Source organism: Scleropages formosus, chromosome 24, assembly GCF_900964775.1.
Source record: "Scleropages formosus chromosome 24, fSclFor1.1, whole genome shotgun sequence".
NCBI classification, from domain to species: domain Eukaryota; kingdom Metazoa; phylum Chordata; class Actinopteri; order Osteoglossiformes; family Osteoglossidae; genus Scleropages; species Scleropages formosus.
The window spans coordinates 16,083,695-16,095,786 of NC_041829.1; the positions used below are offsets into that span (position 1 = coordinate 16,083,695).

The following is a 12,092-nucleotide window of genomic DNA, read 5'->3' on the forward strand; positions in this document are numbered from 1 at the left end:
TCCATCTCAGGTATTAGCATGTTAATATTGTTGCAGTTGTTGTCTCAGCCATATAACCACTGACTAACCCATGTGGTTTTTCACTCCACAGAGGGCAGACTTAGCCGTGTCAGCAATCACCATCACACCAGAGAGGGAGAATGTGGTGGACTTCAGCAAGCGCTACATGGACTATTCTGTGGGAATCCTGCTGCGCAAGCCTGAGGAGAAGATCAACATCTTCTCGCTGTTTGCACCCTTTGACTTGGCTGTGTGGGCCTGCATTGCTGCTGCCATCCCCGTGGTCGGGGTCCTCATCTTCATCCTGACCCGGATGCAGTCGGCCCGTGTCCGGAACCCCCCCGTGGCCCATCAGCCACCCCCCTCTTCTGTCTCAAACTCTTTGCATAGTGCCATTTGGATAGTGTATGGAGCTTTTGTCCAACAAGGTGCGTACCTTAATCTGCCTTGATTCCAGTGTGTTGTATGGCTATAAGCATAAGCACCTACACTATTAATAGCGCTTATGAATGAAACACAGATTATAGCCTCTAAGTTATAATGTCAATTCACCTAGCCTCTATCCACAGATATTTTTACTTTTTATTTTATTAATTTCTTCTGTCTTTCTGCTGATCAAGTTAATTGTCTCATCTGTAATTTGCTTACTTCAGTTCAGTCATCCGGTTGCCTTTGATTTCATTGTTTAAATTAGACCCACTAACCGCCATGCCCTGAATATTACCTTCATTATAGCACTGGAATAATATAGTTACTTTATCATATTTTCAAACTTTTGATTAAAAAATTATCTTAGAGGGTTGTGTCTGCCATTCTAAAACTGTCTCCCTCTGCAGTTCCAGTGATGGCTCATTTCAGTAATGAAAACTGAGATAAGATATTTAGAATTCAAATGTGTATGAATCATTGTGACCCTCTTCCCTCGATAACTGCTGTAAGTGCATACTGTAATTTTTTTACATTTTAATCTTTAATTGAGATTTAATGCTATATTAGTTTCTGTATTGCTAGCAAATTGGAATGTCTGGAGATACTGGGAATGGGAATCTAAGTTTGAAGAGTGAAATTCTCTACCTTGTAGCAATTATTCTTCCGATGAAAGCAATTATATAATTTTTAACTGTTGAAAACATAAAAAAAAGCATGACTGGAGAGCGGTTCTTGAGAACGAGCCTTGATATTGCCCACAACAAAGTGATCGTACTTAAAACTTACCAAGCTCACCAAACCATAGCAAAGGTGCCTTTGAATGAAGAAAGATGACATCTGTTGGTGCTGCTCCAAGAGCAGCCACATTGAATAAATGACTAGCTCAGCAACTAATGCTGCACCCCCAGCTGTGTGTATTAATGCCTGGCGCGGTGCCTGCAAACCCTTTTAGGCCTAACTAGTGAATCAAATCAGAGGGAACTCTGTTCCCCACATTCCCTCATGAACCCCTACACACCACAGGCCCTGTGGCTTCCTGCTCGCAATTATTCACCTAAGGGCAATGTAAAAACGTATTGTAAAAGGAGAGTAGTACTTAAGTGATGGATACTCCTCCAGTTTTTTTCACAATATCTTCTGATTTGTTCACATTGAACTTTTATGACCATTGTGTTTTTATATTATGTCTTATTGCTGCTGAATGAAAATGGAAGATTCATTCTGAGCTTTTGTGCGGTTGAGCTTTTCTCTCCCTCTGTGTACAAGGTGGGGAAGCTTTGCGAAATATTTTCTTCTCTTGCATTTAGCTACCACTCTCTTCGAAATCATCTACTCTACAAAGTGCCTGTCCAGTACATTCTGTGTAATTTGTGCAAAGAAACGCATAAATCAAATGCAGAAATGGTGTATAGTTATGTTTATTTTCATCTATGTATGTTTCTTGAGAAATGTGTCACTATTAGCATGTTTTCACTTATTACAGAGAGTATCCGCTTGCAACTTTTTTCTGAAGGCCTCAGAATCTTACAACAAGTTTGGACATTCTTATTTGGAAGGTTACAGATTTTGTGGAAAAGAATTGCTCTGAGAAGTAGGAGCGCAAACTCCGAAAATATAGCGTAGTAGGATAGTAATGTTATGAAAGAGACATTTCGATGCGAATGCTCGAGTTCGGATGCTCCAGTCGCTATTTTTTGGCAGGTGGGGACTCCGTGGTGAGCTCGGTGGCCCTGCGCATCGTCATGGGCAGCTGGTGGCTCTTCACCCTCGTGGTGTGTTCCTCCTACACGGCAAATCTGGCGGCGTACCTCACCGTGTCTCGCATGGACAGCACCATACGGTAGGCCTCCTCGTGGGATCTCTGCGCATCCCAGCACCGGTGCTAAATGGATAGGTCAGTATACGCAGCTGGGCCGCGAAAGAAGACCGTTGCCAAGTGTGTTTCGGAAGAAATGGGTCAGCCCGCAACGCAAACACTCTTGTAATACTTAATCCTTCGCGGGCTGATCATCCACATTGCTGCTTTTCTTTTACGTCTTGCATTTCTCAGCCAGTTTGACGAGATTAAACACAAAGGTTTCTGCCTAAAGTCAGTTTCTCTGTGGACATCACATGTGGTGTAGAAATTTTTTCCTCTGGCTTCCCGGTATTCGCAGATCATGACAGAAGCCTTCCATCTAGAACTTGGGTAAAGATGTAAAGCGGCGAACGCTGTTAAAACTTGAAAGATATCTGTGATAATTGGTATTTCTTCACATGGTATAAAAGTACATTGTTTTGTACCATTTAGTTTAACGGAAAATGACTGAATATAGTTCAATTCATTCTTCGAAGACATCTGCATTCCGGACTTCTGTCTTTTAGAAACACTTATGGTGCCCATCTAGGCATCTGATAAAATATTTGATTTTTTTCTTAATCTGATGATTTATCTTTCTATTTCAAAAAATGTCTTGGTTGCTCCTACAAACTAAAAAAGCCTACATATAAATGCCATACAAAGTTCAGGTCTTGTTACATGAATATTTACTGAAAAAAGTAACTGATGATTAGAGCAGCGTTCATATCCTTCTGTTCCGTCCAGATGCTATAATAGTAATACTCAGCGCTGTTTGCTAGGGTGGGCTTTCAGAAAACATGCTAGTGGAAAAGGACAGGCTGGGGAGGTAACAAGAAGTTTTTTTACTGGACAGAGCCCCTATTGAAATCAATAATTAATATGCATATCAATCTGTGTAGTTTTTTTCTTTCAAAACAGATTGGTATGTAACCACAGCTTTTAATATTAATGTTATGTCTTTGTGTATTTTTTGTGTATGACCTGAGTGTAGTGGGTTTGCTTTGTGTGATTTCAGCTTTGTACAAAAAGGTATGGCAAAAGGTGTAAAAAAAAAAAAAAAAATCTAATAACAATGAGAAGTTGTTTCAGCATTAATAATCACATTGGCACTCAGTCAATCAATCAATCAATCAAACAATCAATCAGTCAATGAACCATGTATTGTAATTCTGCAAATTGCAATCTTTCAGAAATAGAGAAATCATCGAGTCATTACTACGCATTAATTTGTGACCGTATGTTGTCCCAGGTGACCGGAAGGAGTACGCAACTTAATTGAGTCTCCCCTGGCACCTGCAGAAAGCCCAGCACCTGTCAGCCGGGCCCTCTGAGTTCTGCTAAACCAGCGTCGACAGCCGCAGGGGAAAAAGTTGTAGTAACACCTGGTGAAAAATGTATATCGGCACAATAACGCACCATGTCCGGGTTCTCAACCTTCAGCCTGTCCGAAAACTTTAACGTGAAACCAATGCAGCAAGGAGAAAAAAAATGCATCTTTTATTCCAGATAGCGGGAGCAGGTCATGTACGGAATTCTATTCCGGTACTGCATTCTTGATCCGGAGAGTCAGAATGCAATATGAGCTAAACCAGAACTGCATTCTGAAGTAATAGAGAGCAGAACTAACACTACATTAAGTCTATATTTTTGCAAGTGGCTTTGCTGGACAGATTTGCAAATGTTTTTATTGTTTTCTGCTAACTTTTCAAAATCTCAACTATTATTTCCAGATAAGAATCTAATTCATTACTTGTTTGTTTATACAGTCCGCTGCCTCATAACACATTGTCGAAAACAAACCGAGGGTCTGCCTTCAATATGCTCCCTAGTTTTGTCTGCAAAAGCGGAAAAAGAAACAAAGCTTGGTGCAATCTGGTACTTCTCTCGAGCTGTTTCCCCCCTCTCTGTCAGTGAGGCAACGGAGGAGCTCGCTGCTGCTAATGAACCATCATTACTGTACAGTGACGTGCGCAAGGCTGTGGTGAGGAGTTTAATTATCAATTATCATCCGGTCTAATGATATAGTGTCCATGATGCAGATGGGTAAGAGGCTCAGGACATATTAGCACACCCATCCAGGATTCGAAGGGACAGGATACTGTAAGTCCATCTAGGAATGCTGGTGTGTGTGTGTGTGTGTGTGTGTGTGTGCGCGTGCGCTCACACGCCTTTGGCTGCTGATGGCACCAGGTGACAGATTCACTTAACCGGGTGATAGAGGTGGCACCTCTTACAGGGTTTCCAGATAACTGCATCTGTGTGCTGCATGGTAATCTGTGGGCTGCTCTCATGTGTGTTCAGTGAATGCTGTTTGCTGAGGAAATGGAACTGCCTTTCGTGCTCACATTCCATGGCAGACCAACAATAGGCTCTGGAGAAAATGGAAATCTCTTTGTCAAAGTTATTTTTTTCATTCCTTAGTATATGCTTTTACCCAAAGCAACTTGGAGTGTTTGACCCATTTGTACAGGTGGATGGTTTTAATGGAAGAGTTCAGGGTAAGTATCTTGCTCAAGGGTACTGTTGGAGCTGTTGGAGCTGTTGGAGCAGTGAGGCGCAGGACTTGAACCAACAACCTTTAAATTAAAACAAATTTCCATGTCCTTAACTGCCGTATGACCTACTACCAAATAGCATGAATTGCACTGTTAGTACAGCCATCAGTCCTTAGTAACTGATCTCCTTTAAATTTCACATTAAGGAGAAAGCTTGCAATGAAAGGCAGTGTTCAGATCGTCAATAAACATATATAAAATTACAATGTATGCATAAGTACTGCAATGTGTCACGCTCTTTGTCAACATATCCCATGTTCTACTAGTACATTATATTTCTGTGTCACACTTCTCACCTGTACGAGGGTGATCACACAACACGTGCTTCTGCTTCACCGTGGTTCTTACGATGATCATGCAGTATGATATAATATTCCCAACAAAAGAACATTTTTGTTGAATAAGCCCAACTGCATAGAATACAGCGTGTTGTTTACATCTTTGTTGCAATCTTTTCACAAGGGCAGGGATGCACTGCAGAAGATCTGGTGCACCGAGGTGAAGCGTGACGATCTTTGTCATGCTTTTTTGTGACAACATCAAATGGAAAGGAAAGGACAGAGTAGTAGACACCAAACCCAACCAACTGGGACAGTCACTTCATAAAAATATACTTTGTCCATTCCATCCTGGATGGTAAAATGTCTGATTTTCCTAGTGTTAGCACTATTCAAAATTAATTTAAACTACAGGTATTCCGTCATCCATCATTTCCAGTGGGTTATGATTTTTCTGCCAGCCATTTATAATAATTTTTACTTCTCTGATTACATGCATAATTTTAATTTCATAATTTACAAAATAATTAAATAGAATAATTCAGTGAATTGTAATTAACAATGAGTTTGGGCTGATGGTTTAGCTTTTCTTGATTATCATATCTGAAACTGTGGAGTATCACTGCCTTCTGTATATCAGATTGCATTTATACCAAGTGCCTTGTGAGGTAAAATGAATTTACTCAGATGAATGATATTTTGCCTATTTAGACACAGAAATCTAAATTTGTGTGGTTCTCTTGATTTACTTTTAGGATAGCTGAACACAATACTTTGTTTACTAAACATAAGAACAAGATGTGTCTATTGAAATGTTATGCTATGCCTCGTATGAGGGGAACTTCATATGAAATCAGCATGATTTTCTTCAGGTGTTGAAAAATACTTGGTTATACCTTCCTCTTGAAGTTTCAACCAGAGAAACAATAAGAAGTTGCAAACCTGAAAAGGGTCAATCAGTGAGAACATATATTCCGTGATCATTATTCTTGTAGTTTTAGTTACTAGGAAAGAACGGTTAGTGATTAGCAACCAGTTATTTTTACAATTCTCTCCCAGTTATGAAAGCTGTAAAATCATAAGTCTATAATACGATCATTCTGATGCGCTTGAACTTAATGCACATCTTTTCCTCTGTCAACCCTCCAAAAACATTTGCATGGCTTCTATTGGAAGACGGTGGTTTGAATGAATTATGAATGAATTATAGAGCAATACCAAGAAGACCACAGTCTTACAGTGTCAGTAACACGGTCCTGTCGAAAACAATAGCAAGAACGAGCTCTCAGTATTAGCTTTCCCACTTCTCATATGACCAAACCAGAATATACATTTTGTGGGCGAGAGTTTGGGGGGTGCAGTGGCGCAGTAGGTTGGTCCTGGTCCTGCTTTTTGGCGGGTCTGGGGTTTGAGTCCCGCTTGGGGTGCCTTCTGACGGACTGGCGTCCCATCCTGGGTGTGTCCCCTCCCCCTCCGGCCTTATGCCCCGTCTGCCGGGTTAGGCTCCGGTTCCCATGGGGCGAGTGGTACGGACGAGAGTTTAGGCTGTTCTTAAGTTCTTGCTGAAAGCACATTCCAGAAAATCTCTCCACCTGAAAAATAATCTCTGATGCTGTATGGGGAAGGAAATAGAGTTATTCCAAAGTAGACCTTCACCAGGCATGAGAATGACAGCGCTAGATCCCAAAGTGGTTCCTTCACAACCCACAAGGACTCCCTTGTCTCCCTTGTCACAAATTCCTGCACTTCCAGATTATGTCCGCCGATTAAAATTTAATGTCCGTTGGATGCTGCCCATCAAAAATTGATGTGAAATATGGATTACATTAAGATCACAGTAAGATTTTATTGAATAAGATTGATTTGTGTTTTACAGCCCAGTAAAGTTATATTTTAAAATTGTCTTTCAAAACATGTCAGCTATAACACTTCTAATAATATTTTTATTGAATCCTTTGTATGTAAGCAAACAATGTGCTTAAAACTAAAATTTACAAATCAAACAGCAAAAATAAAAAAAAATTGTACTAAGGCAATCAGCCATTCAGAAAGGGGCTAGTTTCTAGAGCAATCAAGTATATCCTGTACTCAGTCATAGCAGTGTGTATTGGCTCTTTTTTCTATATGTAAATTTAAAATGTTACTATTCATATTTCAATAAGTTAATTACTTTGTTACTTTCAAAGCAGTTCTAACACAATGCCTAATGTAAATATGTATTTACTCTGTTCCACTCTTTCATAGTGAATCAGTCAAGACAACAAACTGACATTTTTCAAGTTACAGTTACATGCAGTAGGTGTAAAACATGCTATCTACCAACATAATGCACATTCTGTTATTCTCTTTATTCTCCTTATTACTTTGCATTGTTTATGTTTGCTATTTGAGGAATTTATATTGCTCTCGTTGCCACTGATTTATATCTTGTTGCCAAGAGCATGAGAGTGTCTGCAAGCCACCGCTTACTGTTCATAACGGCTGCAGGTCCTCCAGCTCTCTTGTCAACCGCTAGGGGGACCGTGCTATTTGTGCCAGGCCTCAGGGGTCTCCCAAGTGATGGCACCATGGCAACGGCAACAGCTCTCCTTTCACGCAGCTGCCTCTGGCCCCACCAGTATTAGCTCAGGATATCAGTGGCACAGCGGTGATGCTGGCAAAGCTCACATCTCTTCCAGTTCGCTGTGTGTGCGTTTTGTTTCTTTTTCAACATTTAATGCAGTGTGTGATGAACAGATGTAGAACGTGTGCTGTGTATACACCAAATAATGCCTTATAGCTTTGCATGTGATACAAAGAGTTTTGTGGTTGAGTGGAGCTCAGTTTTTACCCCCAAAGACAGGTGTAAAATTTAATGACAGGCTATCAAAATGCTAAAATACTCGCAGTTACAGAGTGTAGATCATTTCTGTGTCCTCTGCCATCATTTGTTAATGCTGTATAAATGTTGAGAGAGAATCATGTGTATTAGTAGTGCAGGTGCAAAAATAAGTGAACCCCAAGTTTCATTGGTTAAACCAAGTAGGTAGTAGAAATCTTCACGTTTTCATTTTGTAACTTTATTTTAACTTTTAAACTTATAACTTTAATACTTTATACGAGAATAATGACCATCCCTATAGGGTTCACAAACTTTCAAGCAGCACTGTATACTGTGTTTAGTGTAGTAGGTTTACGGTGACCCACATTACTCACAACGCATGAATAAATCATACCTAAATTCTTCCGAATATGACGTGCTTCCAAGTGAAACATGAAAGAACGGAGATACATGAAAGCACTGCCACATTTCCTTGCAGCTGAAAGGGAAATGTGTGTACAGGGTAATACACCTGTAAAATCATAACCTAGTGATTTTAATGCCAATAGTCTACTTATCCATTCCTTGGTTTGACATAACAGGCCATAAACTGCTATGTGAAGTATCTGAGGTATTTGCAATATTTCACAGCAAAGCTTTGTATGATGTGCTCCCCTTGTGATTGCCACCTGTATTATGGGCTTATCTTCCTCTCATTCCTGAACTTTTGTTCTGCCAAGGACACCAAGAATTTGCAAATATATATTTCGTACTGTATGCCCTTACATGGGCCAGTCACACAGTTATTAGTCCATGTTCTTCACTTGCTTTGGTCAGCACACTTTAAGTGTATTGCAGTGTCTTATTTATTGTCTCTTAAACAATGCTTAAAAATAATCAAGGAGTTATACATGTGGAAATATCGGTCTGGAACACATTGTATTATTGCATAAAATATGTTTTCTTTTAATATTACTCAGCTGAGTTGAGGCATTGTGAGTTACCAACACTGCCCACTGTATCACCATGCCATCACACACACACACACATTTTCTGAACAGCTTGTCCCATATGGGGTCGCGGGGAACCGGAGCCTAACCCGGCAACTCAGGGCATAAGGGGACACACCCAGGATGGGACGCCAGTCCATCGCAAGGCACCCCAAGCAGGACTCGAACCCCAGACCCACCAGAGAGGAGGACCTGGTCCAACCCACTGCGCCACTGCACCACCGCACCCCCTACCCATGCCATCACATGGGACTGAAAAACCTGGCCATTGATCATTTCCTTGAGCATTAGGGGCAAAAATTCTACGTATTTCAGATACTTAGTACCCAGTTTATTCTTTAAACCTCGGGTAATGTGATTCGCTATGTCACTGACTTTCAGTAAAGTGAATTAAAGCCAAGATGCCCTAATAACCAGAGCATCCTGCAAGGATCACAGATCAGGTCTGGACACATTTACACCTGTAGCAGATACTTTCCTCCAAAGAAGCATCCAGTGACCACAGTGTAGTGTTATCAGCCCACACACTTTATCCACCAATGTGACTTACACTGCTAGATACACTACTTACACTGGGTCACTCATCCATACATCAGTGGAACACATTTTGTCTCTGTCACTCACACACAATGGGTAATTGAGTGTTACCAGTCCACTTGAACGTCTTTAGAGTGTGTGAGAAAACAAGAGCACCCAAAGGAAACCCACCCACACATGGGGACAACATGCAGACTCCACACTGAGTGTCACCAACACCCATAGTTTAGAGGTGTAACTGTAGAACTGTGCTCAAAAACTGACTTAATTTGCAAAGGCAGCCTCAGCTTTAGACAAAAGTGACCACTGTTTTGCAGAATTTTCAGGTATTCCATTTAATTGCAAATCAACAATGTTCCTTTTTCACCCAGCATGTAACATTTAGAATCTGAGACAGAAATTATCTTGGAACTGTGTTTACTCACAAAAACTTTAACCTTATCTACCCTAGTACTGGTTTTTAAAACTAAAATAGCCATTATTTTTATAAAGGTTGGTTGAGGATGTTTTTTAGCATTGTTTTTAATATTAAATCTTTTGTGTGGCTGGACTGCCGTAGCTAACATCTGAAACAAGAGACGTTTATGAAACACGCAAAACAGTGGAAAAGCTCTGTGAAAGCATACCAAGCAAAGGTCCGCTCCCTTCTTATTCTGCGCTGTACCTGGTGGATTGAAGCACTTTATAAAACAAGTACTTTATATCTATAAGACTTGGTGGCAGCTAATGTTCAACCTCCTTGAAAAGAGGTTTATAGCCCTTCTCCTTTGCACCCTTTATGGAGTCATTTGTTTTCTATAAAGATCATGTACATTTCCTCATTTTTCATAGTGTTTTCTTCAGACATATCCAGGTTAATTGCTCATTTTCCTTATGTATCTTTGGATGAGTCATAACTTAGGGCTTACTGACTGTAAATATTTTTTTTTAAGGAGTCACCTAGTAATAATTTAAAACCATCAGTTTGCTAACTTAAGATGGATGTTCGATTTTGTTCATCCTATATAGGTCGAGATGAGAGGTTAAGATGGAATTTCTGCAATCATCTCTTGTTGGCAGGGAGCTTTTCACAAAATATTGATATAAATTAATAATATTAAATAGAAAGTTTCAGATTAAATTAAAGTAGGAACAATACATAGTAAATACAGTGTAAAATAGTTCTAGACTTTTATTTATATTTTATCTGATCCACATAGATAGATAGATAGATAGATAGATAGATAGATAGATATACTTTATTGATCCCACAAGGGAAATTATTATGTTACAGCAGCAGAACACAAGTCTAAAACAATACTTGCAATATTAAAAAAAATAAATAAAAAAAATTATATATATATAAAAACATATAAAACAAGTGGAAAAATACAAGATAAAAATAAAAATATACGTATGTACAATTATATATACAGTTGGAAGAATAAAAGAATAAAAAGTATATTAAATAAATTAATTAAGTATATAGTGCAAGTTAGGGGGTGCGGTGGCGCAGTGGGTTGGGCCGCAGTCCTACTCTCTGGTGGGTCTGGGGTTCGAGTCCCGCTTGGGGTGCCTTGTGACGGACTGGCATCCCGTCCTGGGTGTGTCCCCTTCCCCCTCTGGCCTTACGCCCTGTGTTGCCGGGTAGGCTCCGGTTCCCCGTGACCCCGTAAGGGACGAGCGGTTCTGAAAATGTGTGTGTGTGTGTATAGTGCAAGTTGTTCAAAACGGTAATATCTACTTTCTAAGAATGTTTGTGTAATTTTTAATGTAATTATTCCACTTCATCAGTGGCATACTTGCTTAATAAGACTTGTTCATGTCAACAGCAAGTCTATCAATTCTGCAAGTGGTTTTGTTTTGCATACTTGATAGTTACGTATTGCGCCTGTTTTGATTGCTTGATTGTTTCATGTCCTACGCATAAAATGTGGTTTGTGATGGAATCATATTCGGGAACATGGCACTGCAGACAGTACACCAATCTGTTTGCAAGTTGACCAAATTTGCTGTTTGCAAAATGTATAACTATGTAAGGCTTACAGGTTCCAAAGCCTTCTGTCCAAGTCTGTCTATCAGTAAGCAGTGTTTTAAAAAAGAAAGAATTTTTTTACCTAGATAGTTAGTTGGGAGTAAGCAGAAGGTGTATAAGGGGTTTGATGGAAATCAGAGCGATCTGGGAGTCATGTTGAGTATTACTTTAATTCAGGTGAGTAAGGTGAGCTGCCCATAGTGCTCCATGCTGAATTTGTGCCGTATTAAAGAAAAATATTACCCATCAGTTAGCCAGTGGCTTTGTGGTGCTGGGAATCTCTTGAACTAATACACTAGATCACAGAGGGTAAAGGTCAAGGGACTGAATAGACCAGTGTATGTTCAAATAGTAGCAGCCTTATTATGTTAAAGAGCTCTCCCTTCTTTACACGTGCTTTCACCATTTCTCTCCATTTCTGCAGAGTTTGGTTGTTGCAACTTTACTGTATTTATGATACATCCTATACAATTTCACCTCGTCCTATAACATCTCTGCAAATGTTACGAAATGAAAAGATTGGAAGAAATTTCATTATTCACATGAAAGCATTGAACAGGTTCATAGATACAAGCAAATGGGAGCAGAAATGATCTCATTAATAATGAACCCAGGAGCTCTTTCTTGTT

At 39.8% G+C, this 12,092-nt stretch overlaps 1 protein-coding gene across 1 annotated transcript in view; it reads left to right on the forward strand.

Annotated features, from left to right (window-relative positions):
• The window catches only part of grid1b (glutamate receptor, ionotropic, delta 1b), a 253,875-nt gene that overhangs the window by 225,112 nt on the left and 16,671 nt on the right, over positions 1-12,092 (forward strand). Inside the window, 2 exon segments of the mRNA XM_018761291.2 lie at positions 92-428; positions 2,131-2,269. Coding sequence (XP_018616807.1) covers positions 92-428; positions 2,131-2,269 — 476 coding nt within the window.